Source organism: Periophthalmus magnuspinnatus, chromosome 12 (genome assembly GCF_009829125.3).
Source record: "Periophthalmus magnuspinnatus isolate fPerMag1 chromosome 12, fPerMag1.2.pri, whole genome shotgun sequence".
NCBI classification, from domain to species: domain Eukaryota; kingdom Metazoa; phylum Chordata; class Actinopteri; order Gobiiformes; family Gobiidae; genus Periophthalmus; species Periophthalmus magnuspinnatus.
Genome location: NC_047137.1, coordinates 9,088,258 through 9,108,044, shown reverse-complemented (window position 1 = coordinate 9,108,044; position 19,787 = coordinate 9,088,258). Strand labels below are relative to the sequence as shown.

Here is a 19,787-nt window from a genome sequence, read left to right as displayed (position 1 = left end):
GGTTTATGTAGATACAAGGCCACTCACAGTAAGGACACATTTTTTCTGTTTTTCAGTGCAATAAAAACATCCATAATGAAAAAAGAAAGGATTTTATTTTGGTTTATTTTCTGGTTACTTAGAAAAAAAAGTTACTAGGACTTTAAAGCTAAAGGTCTGAGCGGGCATTTACCCTGTACCCCATGTTAAAATATACAAATCACAATGGGATATTTTTTATTGACAGTGATCAGTTCCCATACTGGCTTCGGGTTTGTTGGAGGCGCTGAGAGTTGGCAGACGTGTGCAGCCCGTGTGTAAATACAGAGGGTTTTCATGGCAGAGAGAGGAGCCAGCAGACTGCAGCTCTCAGCCCGTGTTTGTTCACCTGTTTAATGTGTGGGCAGATTGATTAGAAGTTTACAGGTAAAGTTGGAGGAGATAGAAGATTAAGAGTGGAACTTGAAATATACTAATCAGCATGTGTTGTTAGGTGGTAGTTAAAGCTGCAAAATTAAACGCAATCAAACCGTAATCAAGGAGCATGATTTTCTCCATGAACAAAAAACTCAAAACTGCTAACCCTCTAGTTTAGATCTATACAAACATGTTCTGAAATGTGATTCTTGTATTAATTTCGTAATTCATACTTCAATGTTTTTGTCAATTTGGGGAAGTGTGTTTAAATTGTGAACTTTGGCCAGAATCCTATTAGAAAACATAAATTGCAAAAAAAAAAAAAGGGCAATTAGACATTTTTTCCCAATTGTGCAGTCCTAGTGGTAGTGATGGGAAGTACCACCCATTTTTGTTTTCAATCTGATACCAACTCTACTATGTCAAGTATTGCAATATCGATCCTTTACCGATCCTTTTTTTTAGTTAAACGCATTGAAACTTTACTACTATAAAAAGTTTCACCTTGGCATCAATATCTTTGCTCCACTCTAGTTTGAACTGATCTAAAAATTAAATATATATGCAGAAATAAAAAATAAATGATGTCTCAAAAATACTGACCAAAACTTTATCTGAAATCTGTATTTTTTGGAGGAATTTGGAGTATTAATATGTTTTGCATGAGAATTGATACCTTGATACTTGGATAAATTATTCAGATTGCATGATTGAAAGTGTTTAAACATTCAAATAAGCTATTAACTAAGTAAGTATTAAACTTTTTTTTTTTTTTTTTACTGTATTTGTAGATTTGCATTTAATCCATCCTTTGACAGCTCATCGGGAGCAGTGGCCATGTCGATATATCTGTGCCGTACATTAAAGCTCTGCCAAAGTACTTATGGTGTCAGGAAGTTGTGTTTGGAAGGTCAAATTTGCAGCAGTTACCAAAAAGAAACAGTGGGACACGTGGATGTTTGGGAAGTGGTTGGAGGGGCCGTTGGCATAGAATGTCAGTCTTTGTAAATCCAGACCATACTAGAACTATCCATAGACAAAACAAAACTTGCTTAAGATTGTTCTGCTCAGTCCAAGTGCCCAAGGAGCAGCATCTTATGTTACTACTTCAATCAGAGTTTGTTCATTACCAGACGCTTGCATTCGTTCTAGGTAATTATAGTAAAAAGGACAGTCAAAATAATCAAGAAGAAATTATGGCCAAATGTTTGGTTTATCTGAGGCCGGAGCACTAGCCTTTGTTTGTTCCAGGAAAAACAATGAATGAAAATTACATGTTTTAGTTGTTCATGTTTCTTAAACCATGTTTTGTTTCTTATCTAATAAGAATAAGTCCAAGGCAGGTTGTCAATGCATCCTAGCCATCAAAAAAAGTATAGCGATGGCGCGCCCGTAGGGTCTGTTAAACAAACTGTCCGTAATGACCCAAAGCCAAAGTGGGAGTACTATCCATAAACTGCATAAAGAAGTGAACAAAGGGAGTGTGGTGTCACCCACAGAGTTCAGCTCCCACCAAATCAAGCTAATAATAGGGGTGAATCTGGAGCTGAGTTACATATTAGGAATTCCAATCGCAAATATCATAGCAACCAAAGAGCCAATCAGCAGCGAGGCTGTTGAAGGTAATGCTACATTAGCACTACTACTCATTGGTCTGTTATTAATGTTCAAATCTTAATTTAAGGACAGTTGCAAAATAAAAAAAACAGGGTCATAATATGAACATTTTAATACCAAAATGATGAGCCTGATAGCAGCAGTTACAACAGAAAGTGATTTGAAGCCAGTCGATGGAGCCAGAAGTGTACTCATTTCATTTTTGGAATGCAGCGACTAGCGGGTTAGATATGCCCATTTATATGTACAGCCTATAATACTATCTCAGATTAAGATTTTAAAATAGAAGGAGTGCATGGTGCCAGGGTTTGAATCCAAGATCAATCGATATGTTGTTTTGTTTTGTTTGGAATCCAGAGGAACCAATGGCTGATATCTGCTGATATTGTTATTTCCCCCAAGTTGTATCATTTTTATTTAGTAAAAACTCATCCACAATGCTGTTTTACCACAAACTGGATAAGAGAACAGTGCGTCACATTTTGTGCAGTGTCCTCTTTGCACTCACAGTAAGTGCTCAAATAAAGCTTTAGGCAGCTGGTTGGCCCAAATGAAATATTGGCCTCTGGTGGAGATTTAGGGCCAGTAGCTGCTGTGGTAAAAAGACCTAATATCAGGCTGACATATCTATCTCTAGTTTGAATCCTGTTTCAGACGGATCATGAAGTTAATGTTTTGCCAGTGTCTGTGTGCTCTGTTTCCCCCTACCCCCAAAGCATCCGTGTGACCACTTAACCTTAACATTTCTAAACAAACTACCTTTAAGCCTCCCACCTGATGTAACCTTTGCTTCTTCACACTGATCATACGGAGTAAACATCTCTCCTCCAGAGTCCACTGATTATAAACAGACTGATCGCTCTGCAGAACACAGTGAGGGCCAGCCATATCAAAAGAACACATTACTATTCCAAGTACATACGGCTCTGCTCCTGCGAGACCAAAGTTATCTGAAGCCCAAATATGCCTCCGAACCGTGATTAACATTTTCTGTTCATTATTCTTCAAAGTTTCAGATGTATGCTTGTAACATTTTGGCCTGAGGAGTTTGAGGGTTGGTGGGATACACATATAAGTAAGGCATTTTGAGCTGGACTGACTTTGATATTTTGAAGTGAGGTAAATGTGCACAGTTAGGAGAAGAAAGAAAAGCTAGCATGACAATTTGTTTTTAGGGATGTGACCACATAAAACAGAAGTCTGGGAGGTTTCGCTATAGATAAGAATCTGCTTATATTTACAAAGAACAAGTACATTTTAACAGACTGTGTACAACAGCGCCCGGCAACCTCACTGTTGGCATCATTACTGCCTGTCCAATTTTATATGGGCTTTTTACAGAGTCATGCTAAAAAGTATAAATATTTAAAGATAAGGCAGTGGACAGAGAGCTGCGGGTGGAAGTGGTGGAAAACATGTTAAAACACTATACAAATAAAATGAATACTTCACACTTCTGTGTTCAGAAAGGCAGATGTTTGTGTTTGTGCACAGTCTATTGTAATGGATTATAGAAATATATACACCAGGATTTAACTAAGCAAAAACTATAGGTAAAAGCTTGACAGACATGGGCAGAGTATAAAAAAGTACTAAAGTTATATATTACTCTATACTACTACTATCAAGTCAAAGTAACAATACTGATAGGAATTATTCAAGAGTAAAAACAAAATATTTGATGAATATACAACTCAAGCACTGAATAAATATTTGGACACAGCATCTGATTTATGATTTGAAATAAGTGTATCCTGACAAGCAAATGGGTGAAAAAAATATATCATTATATCTAAAGACAAGGTGCAAGAAACTCAACTAATTTGCTTTTGTCAACTTAAAACTTTTGCCCGTGAAAGACTTTCTCTCATTTGGGAGAAGTGATAAAATATTCTAATTAAAGTAAATGTGACTGTTCAACAGAGTTCAGTGCCCAAAGAAAGAGTATGAGCCGGTTATTTATTCCATTAGAAAATTGGTCTCGGAAGCATGAAACTGCAGAAATCGTCCCACATTTTAGTTACTGCAGAGATCAGAAAACTAGAATTACTTATTTTATCCTAAAGACAATAATATGTAATTTAAAGCTAATTAATATTACTGATTAGTATTACTGTAAGATATTAATGTACACAATAAAGGACAAAGTGTATGATATCGGGTCTACTCTTCCAACCTGCTAACTAATAATGTATAGTTAACACTTTATAATAACTACACTTAATTTCCCTTAAGCCTGAAAAAAAATGTAATTTTCAATCAACAAATAGTTTATTAAAAAGATTCACGCTTAGTAACTACTTAATACCCTAACTCCAAACCCTAATGCATTAATTAAGCAGTCATTATAAAGAGTTGCCCACAGGTCTTATAATAATCCTCAGTTGAAACGATGAAAATACTAATGTTTTATGAATCCATATACGTCTTCTGAATAACGTTAAAGATTATGCATAAGATCCATTGCAAGCCCCTCTGCAATGCATTTCTTGATCACACACTGCCCCCTGCAGGACTAAAGCAGATCATCCTTCTGGCTCTAGTGCACAGATGATTTCTGCATTATGCAAATCCAGGCAGTGGCACAAAGCAAAGAAAGTCACCGCCAAAGCACTTTAGAAGGTGTGATTCTGCATATCCCAAAAACAACAAAGAATAATAATACGATACAGCCATTCGCACCCCCAGTGTGAAAGTGACACCGATGCTCTGCTAATTCACAGAGGAGCCTGGATGCCCTCCCGTTCCCGCGTTCAGGCTTGCCGAGCTGGAAAATTATAAGTAAGTCCTTACTCACACGTTTTGATTTCTTTGTTGGATCTTGCGTGCAAACTGGAGCTATTGTGTGGAGTAGAATAAAAAGGTGCGAAAGGGTGGAAAGGGGCGTAAATGATTTTATGCATTCACAGATTTGTAAAAAAAAAAAACATAACAAAATGGATTAATTATATGTAGTGTAGTATGTGTGGGAGGATATTTATTTAATTGTGGGGGACTAAAAATGATCACCGAAGATGGTAAATTCCATAGAGATAACCTAACTGTGTTGATACAAGGCAGACATGTTGAAATCAAATGTAGCTCTTACTGATGCTGATGTAATGCTGATGTACTCTTAATTACAAAAACATTGGACATAATAGCCAAGTCATTTGTGTTCAAATTTGGTGTTTCGCATTATCCAATCAGAAAGCAAAATGAGTCCCATGAGTCTCTCATTTGGGTTGCCACTTTCAGTGTTGAAATCCAGTTGGTTTAAACCTAAAAGGACTCTCTCTGATCTGAATCATCGCTACATAAACCTCAGCACCTGAAACCAATCATGCCCCTGTTGCTGCCGTATGCACTTGAAACCAGAAGTTTACATACTCTGTATAAAAAGACACATATGCTTTTTTCTCACTGACATGAAATCAGAACTTTTCTTGTTTTAGGTCAGTTAGGATAACCAAAATTATTTCTATTTGCTAAACGGTAGAATAATGAGAGAAGGATTTTTAGACCTCTTTTAGTACTTTCTTCAAAGTCAGAGGTTTATATACAGTAAGCTTATTAATCATTTAAGCAATTTGGGAAAACCCAGATGATTATGTGATGTCTTTGGAAGCTTCATATAGGTTTATTGACAACATTTGAGTTAATTAGAGACCCACCTGTGGATGTATTTGAAGGCACACCTGAAACACACTGCTTCTTTGTGTACCATCATAGGAAAGTCAAAAGAAATGAGTCAAGATATCAGGAAGAGAATGGTGGACTTGCATCAGCCTGTCCTTTGGTCTGAAATGTGCATATCAACCCAAGAATAAAAGCAAAAGATGTTGTGAAGATGCTGCTGAAGCTGGAAAGAGTGTGTCATTATCCACAGTGAAACTAGTACTGTACCAACATGGGCTGAAAGGGGCCCCTGCCAGGAAGAAGCCTTTACTCCAAAAGGAACATAAAAAACCTGAGAACACCATCCCTACAGTGAAATACAGAGGCAGCATCATGTTGTGGGGTTGTTCTGCTGCAGGAGGGACTGAAGCACTTCACAAAATAGATGGCATGATGAGAAAAGAATATTATGTGAAAATACTGAAGCAACATCTCAAGACATCAGCCAGGAAGTTAAAGCATGGGCACAAATGGGTCTTCCAAATGGACAATGATGACCCGAAGCATACTGCCAAACTGGTTACAAAGTGGCTTTAGGATAACAAAGTCAGTGTTTTGGAGTGGCCATCACAAAGCCCTGATCTCAATCGTGTTGAAAATGTATGTGCAGACCCGAAAAGGCATGTGCGAGCAAGACGGCCTACAAACTTGGCTCAGTAACACCAGTTCTATCAGGAGGAATGAGCCAAAATTCCTGCCGACTACTGTGAGAAACTTGTGGAAGGATATCCAAAACATTTCACCCACGTCATACAAACATCTGACTTTGAAGAAAATAATGAAAACTTGTCAAAAGTCCTTCTCTCACTGTCTTGGCATTTTGCAAATAGACAAAAATGTTCCTGTTTTATGTCAGTTAGGATTTTTAAATTAATCAAAATTATTTCTGATTTCATGTCAGTCAGTGAGGAAAAGAGCGTATGTGTCTTTTTATATAGTGTATGTAAACTGGTTTCACTGTATGTTGTCCACATACTGAGATTGAAAAAAATCCTGTATGTGTCTCTATCTGCAGGTTAAGGCACTGGCAACCCAGGTTCAGTTGTGATTATAGTACCTTTTTTTTAATCTGTGAGAAAGGTAAGAGCACAGGCTACATACAGTTCCTTAAAAGATCAGATATGGATTAAAATAGGTAAGTTTAGGATTTAGAATAAGGTTGGGCAAGGCATAACTATAGTTAAGGTTAGTCTCCAGGAAATGAATCAATCAAAATCTATTATATCTATCTATGTAACGTCCCCAAAAAGTATGGAAGTGAAAACCCAATAAACCCAATTTATATGTGTATGTTGTACCTGACAGTGAGGATGTGGATTGGAGCAGCCCATCATGGCACCTTTGTTTTCAAAGATCTGAAAGAAGAGAAGAAAATTTACTGAGAATTATAATTCCAAATATTGCATTTTTATTTTAGTCAAGTGTTGCACAAAAAATATTGTTTTTGGAAAAGTATGTTCATTCTAAACCTCAAGCCGTTACTGTAAGAAAATGATTGTTGCTTCTTTGAATTTTTTGTTCTCACAGTTATGAATGTCTTTTCATCTGCCAAAATTAGTAAAAATGATTCTACTTAATTCAAGGAGCTTTGTTAGTGTTTTGTTAGGTCAAAATTAATAATGTTGATATGCTGAAGAATTTTGCCAGTATGATCAGTAATGGGCCAAGAAGACAGCTGCATAAAGGTGCACCGTGTAACTTTTCTGATGGAGCCCGGAATGCTCCACGATAAGGCGCTAAATGGATTTATCTTTATGGAACAAGCAGGGAATGCCACCAGGCCAAGTTACAAATCAGATCAGTGAAATGCATTTTCTTCAAAGTATTGTAGAGTAATAAAACACGTATAATTAAAGGCCCTGTATCTGATTTATTTTTACATTTTTTTCAGCAAAAGTATTTGAGCAAAATGTATCTTGCTCCAGTACAGATACATTGTATAAGCAGCTTTTAAAGACAAAATACACCCGCTATGTGCTGTCTAATACCTAATGTCTAATCTAATTATGTATTTTACTGTAAGATAATCAGGGAGTGCACGTTAGCATGCTACTTGTTGTTAGATTTTCTGTCACAGTAAAGTAAGAATCAGGTACAGGTACAACGCCTTTAAATAAATGAGATGCATGGGTTTAAAACAATACTGTGGAACATTCCAGGCAGCTGCTGTACTCTCACCAGAAAAGTTACATTGTGCAACTTTAAAATATATTTCAGCTAAGTATGACATTGTGTTGTTTTCTTTTTTTTATTTTGTCTACAGTAAACACCCTGACGGTGGCCTTCAAAACATCATTAAATAAAATAAATACAGTAAATAAAAAACAAAACGAGGTGAGAGGCGTACATCTGGTGCACAAATGTTTGAGCAGTCTGTGCAGTAATTGTTCCAATAATTACTTTTTGAGGTTAGGCTTGGGTAGCCTCACAACATTTACACTGTCTTATACATGTGTGCCTTGTTATTAAGAGCTGGATCCAGTGTTCCTTAAAAGCAGCCTTTCTTCACAGCTTTTTATCACACCTCTTAGTAGCACAATTCTTTCAGAGAGTGGTGTTGGCACTTGTACTTTTAAAATCACTAAGTATTTCCAGGAAAGGTCACTTAATGAATGATAAAGTGCCTGTTCACAGTTAGGCACGGCACGGCACACAAAAGGATTCATTAAATGGGTTGAATTGGACAAGGTCTCTAAAGTGGGTATTGTTCGAATGTGGCAACAAGTGGAGCTGTCTTTGGTGCTGAAGAAGTTTTTACTTTTGTCTTGGCAAATTAGAGATAGTATGAAATGGATAATATTTTTGTATCTGAATCTGTAGTTTTCAGTTACTATTTCTATTCATTTTCAATTAAACAACTTGTGCCAGATTTTATTTGTCTTGCCCCAGTACAGATATTGTATAAGCAGCTCTTGAGGTGAAAATAAGTCTGCTTTTATTGTCCGAGAAACAGGAAGTGTGTGGTTAGCATGCTAGCTATTGTTATTAGCATTACTGTGATGGCAAAGTGTGACTCTGCTCTCGCCTCTGAAAGTGGTGAAAAGTGCTTATAAATCACTGCGGTGAATAATTAGGACGTTCTGAACGCTTAATGTAAGTGAGGAATAATTTTGGACCACTGCAAACCGCTTAAAATGAACTAGTTCTGTTTCATTGCCTTCAACTGAAATTAATACATTTTACTCACTGTGGCTGTTCCCCAAAGCCAAAATACGCCCAACAAATCTAAAAAATACTGGACTTGTATTATCTGTCTCACATTTTTTTAGCTTTGTCAACTTGCTGTCTTATCAATACTCGGTACAATCTAACCCAACCTTCCCTCTATTCTGTAATTTTCATTCATCTTCAGTAAACTAGGGTTTGAAAATTGTGTTGAGTATAGTAATTAAATGAAGTTACCTGGACCCAAGGGTAGGTGGCTCCCAGTTCTTGTACTAGCTCCACCCACTTGTCGATCACCTTGACAACCTCTTCCTTTTTCATGAGCGGGAGGGTGACGTCGGACCAAGGATGGAAACACATTACCTTGCTGAGAAAGGGATGAAAAAGATGGATATGTTAGTCACACTTAACGTTACAGAAAAGCGATATGAAAGGGAATATAACATCACCATGGAGACAAGCAGGTGATGGACCCCAGTTCCTACGACATTGTGTCAAAAAGCTGTCTTACAATTAAAAAAACTTTTTTTATAGTTTGGCCAGGGGTATGACTTATACTCAGATGCAACTTATATGTGAAATTATTAAAATATATAATTTCACATCTTCATTATTGTCACACTGACAACTGCACAAGGGCATGCTAGGCCTGTGCACCAGTACGACAGCCACGCAGAGGTGGCGCTTCATATACTTCCGGAGTTGGTGGAGTTGTTAAGAAGCGACACGGAGGATGAAGAATTCAATGGATTTAGTGATTAGGAGTGAGATCGAGAGTAAACATGTTAGCTTGTTTTTTATGCTTTAGTTATCTGATTAACTGTTAATATCTTATGTTAACATACCAGACACATATTCAGTAAGTTTTCTATGCTTCATGTAGCTGAATAAATATACCAGTAAATGTGTTAGGTTAAAATGCTATTAAATGCTATTCAGCCTGTTCAAAATTTCTCCAAAAAATGCGATTTATAGTCCAGATTTAGGCTACAGATTATTTCCTGCAGGCAGGTGTATACTGTTATTTTTGTTGTATAAAATACTAGTTCAAAAATCTAGTTTATGCATTAGCACACTTAATCCATAATCAGATGGATGTGATTACTGAATTTTCAGGTGTGACAAATAAAGAGACAGTCATATAGATTGTGTGTTTTGTATTTTGGGGTAAGTAGTATTGTGTAACAGTAAGGGGGCATCACATGTACATTGACAGGTGTGTCCAGACAGCTTTTGAATGATCCAAGATTGAACATGACTTTGTTGTTTATGTTCAAAGCAAAACTGAACTATTGTATCTTTTACAGGCAACCCAGTAACATACTGTATTATAGCCAATTAACTCATTACATTACTGATATCATCATTCCTAAATGTAGGGCAGCATAGTGGCAGGGTGGTTAGCACTTCAACCTCACAGCAAGAAGGTTCTATGTTTGGTTCCCAGGCTGTGTGGACCTTTGTTTCTAGAGTTTGCATGTTCTCCTAGTGTTTCCAATGAAATTATATTCAAATCTCTGTGGGACTATCCTGGATAAATAAAGGATAAAGAATTATATTATATCACCAAATTATAAAGGCTTTTTTGTTAGTATACTAATTTCGATTCTTAGGAAATGGCTCTGTACTCAATACCAATTTCAACACCACAATGATGTTTTTAATATAATCATGGGGTTTTTGGTTGTTTGTTTTATTTTATTTCATTTTTCTTCACAATTGATACTGACTAGTTTTGGTATTGAGACTTTTACAACCCTATAATTAAAAAACTGTTAACAATGTTCAAACATTGCCATATGGGGAATTCCTTCTATAAGCCTGTAAGCAGATACCATGAATCCTTGGGAGATACACCCACATAACAAACAAGACTGCATGTAAATTCGGATGCAAATCATGTAGACTGTCATTATTAAAGCTAGCTTCACAGCTCATATTATTACTTCTACATTTATTCGTGTTGCTAATTGAAATTTGTGCCTGTAGCTTATTATTATACTTTTAAATACACTTACATTGCTTATTACTGAGAGGGTATTATACAAAATTTATTTTTGGCGTTTTCTACCATGTTATAGCATTGCTCCTTCATCAAAAACATGCCTGAGGAGGTTTTAGATGTCATTCATGAGTCATCTAGTGATCTCTAAAGGGCCCTAATCACACACCCCTGTAAAATTTTGTGCAACACTCAGCCCACAAGCTGATGTCAGCCAGCCATGGTCCCACACAACAGTTTTCCATAAATATACAAAAGCACGATGCAAAAAATACACTACAACTTCACAAATCTGATGCGATGTGCAGTAGTTTCATTAGTGAAGTGCAGGTCGATTGTGTTGTGATAGCGCTCTGAAAGAGGATGGTGGAGAGCAAAGGGAAGAGGACTCAGAGGGTCAAAAACAAAACTGAAACTAATTACACATTTTAACACATAGTTTTCGGCAAATATAGCATTTCCAAAACAAAAAAAGGTACCATGGTTATGTGTTAACAATTAATACCCCATAAAAATGTAATACCACCTGTTCAAAATCTGCACTACTCAATAGATTAACCCTATTCCTCTGCAACATATAACATGCCTCCTCTCCATTTGAAATCTACAAGTATATGTGGCTATTGTTCTTGATAGCAGACAGCAAAAGGCCAAGCAACAGCGACAACAGCTCGTCATTTCAAATTTCTCAGCTCAAATCTCCGGAGAGTCTGCCCAAAAATCCCACTTCCCTTTTGTTTGTCCTCTAATTGGCTGCGTGAATGTCACTGCAGGCAAGAGACAGCATGCACTCCTCACCAAAATGTCCCCTCAGACTGTGTAGGCTAACAATGTACTGTAAACAAACACAAATATCTCATCAATTAAAGGGCCTGTATTAGATTTTTTTTTTTTTTTTTCATACATTTGAGCAAAATTTGTCTTTCCCCAGTACAGATTAGGGTTGAAAATAAAATACTAATTGACACTAAAACAAGTAGAAAACTAGAAGTCGCATTCACAGGACAGAAATGAACTTTTCCTGAACAGATTTAGAATGATCTTGAGCTGTATCAAAATAGACCACGATAGAACATACCTGGGCGACTGCGGGATTACAGAAATATAAGTCCACAAAGTAATAAATAAATAATAAATAAAGTACTACCATTTAATGCTGAAAATGACATTCTAATATCTAAAGAAAATGTTTTTTTTTTTGTTTTTTTTATTATTATCATTGTGGTATCAGAATTGGTATTGTTGTTGCTCTTGAGGTCAAAATAAGTCTGCGTTATATCGTCTGCGATTCAGGAAGTATGTGGTTAGCATGCTAGTTGTTTTAAGCAGCAAAACTCCGCTCCGGTTCTGAAAAGCACTTGTCGCATTTAAGTTGCACTTTTTTTCATAGTTTGATGTGACTTATACTCAGATTAAAAATATACTAATACTAAAAATACACTATATATATACTATACTAATACTTAAAATATATAATTTCACACCTTCGTTATTGTCACACAGACAACCGCACGAGGGAACTGTAGACTTGTGTATCAGTATGACAGCCACGCAGAAGAGAACGCAGCGGTTCATCTACTTCTGCAGTTGGCGGAGTTTTTAGTGCGACTTATACTCTAAAGTGACTTGAATTCCAGAAAATACAGTATAAACTCATAGTGCTGAAAAATGAGGATGCATAAGGTAAGTTGTGAATACCATACCAGACCACTTAAACAGTTCTAGTTCTGTTTTTCCTGTTTCAAGACTGTGAAATCAGGTACAGCACCTTTAAGAAAACAAAATCATTGGACTGTGAGTCATATTTCTATAATATTGGTGGGTGCATTAATTGACAGGGCTATATCTTTGCTTACACTGGGGATTTCAATAGCACAATGTTTGGGTTTGATCTATTATTCATTGATTGTGTAACAGTGCTGTCAGGCAAAGTCGTGCTCGTATTCCCGCAATGCCACAATGTTGGAGAGTGTCTTTAAACTTTAAGTACGAGCCACAAGCACATTTATAAATGAATCGAGGAGGGGAGGAGGGAGAACAGGTGCGGATTCAGATTGATTTGCTTAACTTGCAGGTGCAGGTTTGTTGTTTTTTTTTTCTGTTTGTAACCATAGAAATAAATAGTGCAGCTGTGAAGTGTTAGTTTACTTAATAATTATTTGAAATGTTGTAATGGTTTGCCACAAAGTTAAAATAACACCATAGGTTTCTTGGTTACTTTTGACCGTTAAGAGAAAATTTTTTGTTTTTAATAGTTTATTGCTACGGCAACAGTGCGAATATTTCATCACTCTGAAACCCATGAATATGTTGGGTTTTTTTTTTCTTTTGGGCTTTAATGTAATAATTGATCCATATACATTAACGTGATTGTAAATCAAGTGTATCCCTGAGAATTTTAGTAAGTAGTTTTTATGTTTTATTCATATTCTACATTTATTGTTCAAGCGTTTAAAAGCATTTAGGAGGGCACAGAAATGATTTAAGTCATTGATGGAGCAACATCTCCATCTGCTGGTCAAAACGTGTAATTAAGTACTGCAGACACAGTATCCTCCAACCAGTTGATTTCAACATATGCTGGCATTTGCTCCTAAATAATAAAGTGTTGTAGTTTATTCAATTGAAATGTTGTAAGTATTAGACTGTAACATATATTTAAATATATTTACAAGCATGTTGTTTCAAAACCAAAACATATTCTTACCAGACACCCCGAGCAGATCTAGACTGGAACAAAGGATGTTGATCAATGCCTAAAATATAAGAGATAAGAAATTATTTACATTTTGATGGCAACTTAATATTTGTACACATAACACATCTGCCTCACCAGGACTTGGAGCGTCGGGCTGAAGAGCTGGAAAGTCATTTGGAAAAACAAAAGTGCTGTCATAGTCTGGATTCACCTGGACACAGAAAAGGACAAGGGAAACCAATATAAATAACCTTCAAGTGCACTATTCATGTGTCAATTTGTTTGTATATTTTTTTAATAGATTTTTAAGCATGTATTTGGGTCAAATTCTATGCATGTACTTGTAACATTTAAAATCATAGTGTTACTGAGTAGAGCACAAGTCTCTGTTCACAGCTGTCTCACCACTGTATCAGCTCCTCTCTGTGTAGACATAAGCACAGAGGTCAGAGCTCAGACATATCTGGATTATGATTTAATACAACTAAACTCACTTATAAAATATTTTTTTGTTTTAATATATAAAATACTGGACTAAAATGCCATTAAAACTGTATTTAAGTAACTAGTAGTATAGAAGTTTTTTTGCATGCTTTTCACTTTTAAGTACAATTATGTCAGCAGTAATCTTTTGTACATTTACTTGAGTCTGAACGTGCTCTTTCCACTTACCTCTCCATTAGCCCGCGTGTTGCCTGGGCACAGGGGGTTGTGGGGGTCGTATCTGGGGATGTGCTCCTCGGGGGGCTTCTCCACTTGACCAGCCCAGGGCCTCTTCATGCGATGGGCTGACACCAATACCCAACTGTCCCTCAAGGGGTTGTACCGCAGGTGCTGGTGTTCTGTATAGAGATTCATAATTCAGTGGGACTTAAATGCATTACATGTGTAGACAGAAAGTAACAGTCTAAGAGAATATAGCATTGAAGCTTAAAAGGCAAATGTCAAGTTCATGTTTTTGTAATTATTCATTCTTTTAGTGGGACAGTAACTGTGGTAAATATTCATCATAGTTTTATATCAGTCAAGTGTCAGATTGAAAAGAACAGTTTAAAAAATACAGGAAGTAGCGCTGAGTTCTAAAGCAGAATACCTCTACCTATGATATTAACATGGAAAATTCCATCTAAAATGCAGGGACAATTGTTATGCAAGGAAGGCATTTTCATTTCTGAAAGTCTAAACCTTCATTTAACAAAATAAAAATGTTGAAATTTATTTGTTAGTCTAATCGTGGAATCACCTCTACATGTCTTATCCATGTTCAGCCCTGAAGTAAAATGATAAAGTTAGAAGTTATGGAGCTGTCAATCTAGACAATCTAGATTTTTGTTCCATTTTAAAGCAATTATGCTAATTATGTTTTGAGTAGTTTAACCTATAATATGCACTTTTCTTATTTTTAACATAATTTCTAAATAATATAAAATAATAATAGAGCAGTTGAGCAGTCATGCTATATAGCAACAAATCCAGTCAATTAGGATGTGTCTTGCTAAAGTGGACAACTGGGTGATTCTTGAATTGAACAGACAAAGCTACTATAATTAACAATAAAAAATATGATTAGCAATAATATAAACAAAATGTAAATCTAGTTCTTACTCTATACTTCAGTTTACATTTGGCAGATCACATGAACCGTAACAAAACGACTTTATTGCTCACACTCACACAAGTCCATTCAAAATTCAAAATGAACCTAAAGTTTGCATATAATCTTTACATCAACAGTCCTTACCTTTAGGATCAAACTCCTCTAGGTTGCTCATGGTGTTTCGTTTTTTGTTTTGTTTTTTAAATATATAGGATTTATAATAAACTACTGTATTCTAAATAAATTGCATTTTAATTCTATTTTAACTCGATTAAACAGCACTTCTCATGGCATTTCTGCGCTTGCTTCCTGTTTTGGACAGAAAATCAGGGGTGTCTGGTTGGACAAATCCGCATTTCTAAACATAATTGGAAAAACCTTGTAAATCGTAATTATTATCTTAATATTTCAGAATTGCAACGTTAACATACCTTATAATAAAAGTAAATTAGTATACACTTTGTTTTTTATGTATTTCATTTAAAATTCCTTAAAACAAATTTCTAAAACCTTAAATTTGTTACGCATTCTGGCAACCCCGCGTAATCCCCGCCTATTTGCGGATTTCTTAGCTTGTGATTGGCTGGCTCACGTTATCCCGCCCCCACGTGACCAGATAGCCTCTATCAGTGGAGCTTTCGCCTGGTGGCGTGTTTGTAACGCTGCAGACTGCCTGTGTCCACATGTAGTTCCCTCTTTTCTTTCACTTTACCATCTGTTCGTCTAGTTTGTACCATGTCCGTGCTCAGACTGCTCCTAAAGCTGCTAGTTTTGCTCTCGGTGCTCGCAGTATCCGTGCTTCTCATACAGTACTGGCTAGCCACCAAGGAACACGTTTTTAACAAGGAGGACATTGCCAAATTAGCCAAGCAGTACGCAGGTGAGCATGTCAATGGAGGGTGGGAATTTGCAACTTATAATGGCATTTTGATTAAGTATTTTTGAATAAATCTGCTGTTTATGTCCTGCTGTACTTAATTCACGTGCCCATACGTGTGTTTTAGGCCAGGATCATGAGCAGGCCTTCTCTAAAGTGGTGGTGGAGCTGAGGAAAAGGTACACTAACTATTCATTCATTCAGAAGTGTAAAGTAAGGCTGTGTGTTTTTAAGTTGCAGTTTTTTTTAGACTTGTCAATGCTCACTCAAAAGTAACTGGCAAGGTATTATGTGGGTTCTAATAAGTAAAATGTGCCAAAGGTCATCTGGTTGTACTAATTAACTGCCTTTTATTGGTGTTGGGTGCTCAAGGTGGGTACTGGGCAGTATATCAAATTATTATATTATCAATGTTGTTTTGGAGACATGCAAAGTGAATATCAATTTACAAGTGTGATGTTTATAAAGACATATGTAAGTGCCACAAAAAGAATCAAGAAAAGGTACAGTATGTAATTTTCTGGAGGCAGTAGTCATCTCCTGCAATGGAATTCCCCAGCTTTACATGTGAAAAGGACAGTGAATTTAAATCAAAGCAGATGTACAATGCATAATTGTTAGCTAGTGTGCAGCACAGTGACTTGGGTTAAGCGCTGTCAAAGTAGCCACACTTTCAAAACCTGCTCTGTTTTCCCCATTGTATTGGGCATTAAGTTATTCAGTTGCTTGTCTGTGCAGTTCTTTGTCATATTGACTTTGAAAATGTAGCGTGACAAGTGTAAATAGGACAAAGTTGCTTGAAAAGTTGTTTGAGAATGAAATCATTGTAACCAGACTAGTAAAACCCAAGTTCTGTTTGTGGGGATGTTTGCTGTATTGATTTTCCCCACATAAATCTTGACCTAGTTGTTTTTGAAGGGTTACAATGAACTACTTATTCACACAAGTAAGTTGATCTTTTCTCTAATAACTAGTTTACTAAACTGGGGATGTGCAAATCAATTCTAAGTATCTATACTATCCATACCAGCTGTTTTTTTGTTATCCATACTGCTTTATAAGAATTGATTCTCCTTGAAAAAATATATTAAAAAATATATTGTTTATATTCAGTTCAAAAATAATAATAAAATCAAGGGCATAGTTAACATTTCTACAATTATATGGAAGTAAATACATTTTTAATGAGAGCATGTGTATTGTACAGATACCCAGGCCACATTCTCCCTGATGAGGACTTACAGTGGGTGTTTGTGAATGCGGGCGGCTGGATGGGCTCCATGTGTCTGCTGCATGCCTCCCTCACAGAGTACCTCCTGCTGTTTGGCACTGCGGTGGACACAGGTGGACACTCAGGTATGGGACCACAATGGAAAAGTAGATTTAGGGTTTTTTTTCATTTTGCACATAAATAGTAAAGTTTTGTTTGTTTTTGCTGGATTTTGTAGGGCGTTACTGGGCGGAGATCTCTGACACTGTCATCTCTGGTACATTCAGGCAGTGGAAGGAGGGAACCACCAAGAGTGAAGTCTACTACCCTGGCAAGTGGTTGTGTAATGCTTCATACTGTTTAATTCAGTTGATCAATAGAAGTTACTGAAAGAACTGCTGCAGCTTCATAACAAATATAAAAGTTTGCAACTCTATTAAATACTTAGTTTGTACTTGACATCTAAAACAAGAAAATCAAGTCAACATTATTAACATTGACACTGCAGGCTATGCTCACATTCATCACTGATGCAGGTTTTATGATCAGACACAGTTTAACTGAACCTTTCTCTCCTTCAATAAGATGTTTCTGAGTCCATTTGTTGGGGAAATAATTATTGTGAGGTGAAAACAATAGCTCAATATCTCTGTAATTACTAGGCCTATCCTCATGAAACTGGTACAAAGTTCAGTGCCAGAAATGATTGATTCATTTCAGAGACTTCATCAATATAATCAATATACACAGTCCCTCACAGTGGCTTACAATGGCTGACCATTGTACCGTCTCATTTTATTATTTAAAATTGATGCAATTGTGGATGTGTAGAGTAGAGAAGTTATAACCATATCCTGAGGATCTCATCACCCCAGAGAAGCTCTTTTTTAGAGGACATTTGAGTTTGACAGATTTGAGATCATAAACATACATTTGATTCAGGTTTAGTTGATTGTAATTCAGTGTTTAGAATTATTTTGAAGAAATGCCCTTTTGAACATGTATGTTGTGCACTTGTGTACCCAGGTGACTTCATAGTGCACTCTGTGGGGGAGGCCACCTCGGTGCAGTGGAGCGCAGGCACGTGGATGGTAGAGTACGGCCGAGGATTCATCCCCTCCACACTGGGCTTCGCTCTTGCAGACACTCTGTTCAGCACCCAGGACTTTGTCACCATGTTCTACACTGTACGGGTCTATGTCAAAGCTCTCATGCTTGAGACGGCAACCATGCTCACAGAGGCCGGGATATTCTGAGGTACGAAAAAACTGACGCATCAGGAAGGACTTTCTCCATTGGAAAAGTTAGTCTGTGCACAATGATTTACATACAACTGTAGACAATCAAAAGTAAGTGCAATAGATTCAGTCAGTTGAAAACGTTTCCTGGTCTTAAAAGTGTACTATGCAACTTTTCTGGTGGAGAGGTCTACCACCTGCTTGTCTCCACGGAGATGTTATGGCTTTGATTGAAATAGTGATAGTACAGCATTAAACTAGCATTCATTCATGTGCTTTTATTGCTCACAAATCCCTTGGAAAAATGGCCATCCTTACAGTGAATGGGCTGACCTGTAACTTGGCCAGGAGATGGTAAATGAGTTTGTCACATTGTGGAACATTCCAGAAAAAGTAATGACATCTCCATGGAGACAAGCAGGTAGCGGCCCCTCCACCAGAAAAGTTGCATAGTGCTCCTTTGTTTTTATTGACATGCATTTCCATAAAGCTGTCAAACTGCCTGATTTAAGAGGTATAAACTATAGAATGCACTTACATTAAAATGTATTTGTGATTAAAAATTCGAATTATTTTTATAGCTTGTTGTCGCATGTCAATTTGATAGAGGATTTTAAGTTTTTGTTATTTTTTTCCCCACATTTTTGTTTTTTGCAAGAACATTTATTTCTCGTTGTACCAACTTCAGCTCCCACTGCATACGCAGACTTCATTTGCATACGCCTTGTCTCATCACATCTAATTTTGTCTTGAACCAAAACCTGCACGAATAATACAAACTATAACTATTTATTATGAAAAAATTGGCTGGGAAGTTAGAAAGTACTTCAGTCTTCAGTGTTTAATGTTTATACTTTGCACTAACCCCAAAGAGGGCGCTACCACGCTACCACCAGCCTAGTCGAGAAAACACTATAGTTTTTAAATGTCTTAATTTTCTACATTACTACTGAAACTGCCTCATCCGCTCTGTGATTTTTATCTTGATTTTGTAACGGTGAAACATATCAGGTATTTGTAGATTAGGAAATGGGTAATAATGCTAAAGACATGTTTGTACCAAAATACAGTTTCTCTGGGTGTGACAGTTAAACAAGAACTGTGTTTTAATGTTCATCATGTAAGAAATGAATAAATGTTTTGAAATAAAAATGTCATTGTCTTATTATTGTTGCTATCTGTGTAAATCTTATGGGCAGAAAGTAGAACTGAATGATTTGGGTTTTTTCTGATGAGCATTGCAATTAGATTTGTGATTTGTTTTAATACTGGGATTCTGTTCAAACTTCACATTTTAAATGCACTTAAAGAATTGACAGAAAAAAATGAA

General features: G+C 36.5%; 2 protein-coding genes across 2 annotated transcripts in view; one reads left to right on the top strand and one right to left on the bottom strand.

Moving 5' to 3' along the window:
- Window positions 1–15,452, bottom strand: part of galt (galactose-1-phosphate uridylyltransferase) — a 51,355-nt gene extending 35,903 nt beyond the window's left edge. The window contains exons 1-6 of the mRNA XM_033976320.2: window positions 15,277–15,452; window positions 14,208–14,377; window positions 13,671–13,746; window positions 13,545–13,593; window positions 9,073–9,202; window positions 6,969–7,025 (exon numbers count right to left, since the gene is read on the bottom strand). Of these exons, the coding sequence (XP_033832211.1) occupies window positions 6,969–7,025; window positions 9,073–9,202; window positions 13,545–13,593; window positions 13,671–13,746; window positions 14,208–14,377; window positions 15,277–15,307 (513 nt within the window). The 5' untranslated portion in view covers window positions 15,308–15,452. The remainder of the gene's footprint in view (window positions 1–6,968; window positions 7,026–9,072; window positions 9,203–13,544; window positions 13,594–13,670; window positions 13,747–14,207; window positions 14,378–15,276) is intronic.
- A 309-nt stretch (window positions 15,453–15,761) lies between these two features.
- sigmar1 (sigma non-opioid intracellular receptor 1) lies at window positions 15,762–19,600 on the top strand. Its single transcript, XM_033976326.2, has 5 exons — window positions 15,762–16,012; window positions 16,137–16,188; window positions 17,217–17,365; window positions 17,458–17,550; window positions 18,246–19,600. Exons 1-5 carry the CDS (start codon window positions 15,868–15,870, stop codon window positions 18,473–18,475), a joined length of 669 nt encoding a protein of 222 aa, XP_033832217.1. The 5' UTR covers window positions 15,762–15,867; the 3' UTR covers window positions 18,476–19,600.
- The last annotated feature ends 187 nt before the right edge of the window (window positions 19,601–19,787 follow it).

Coding starts and splice junctions, on each gene's coding strand:
- sigmar1 (XM_033976326.2), top strand. CDS start 15,868: ATGTCCGTGCTCAGACTGCTCCTAAAGCTGCTAGTTTTGCTCTCGGTG. Junction 16,013..16,136: donor ATTAGCCAAGCAGTACGCAG/GTGAGCATGTCA, acceptor CGTGTGTTTTAG/GCCAGGATCATGAGCAGGCC. Junction 17,366..17,457: donor GGACACAGGTGGACACTCAG/GTATGGGACCAC, acceptor TGGATTTTGTAG/GGCGTTACTGGGCGGAGATC.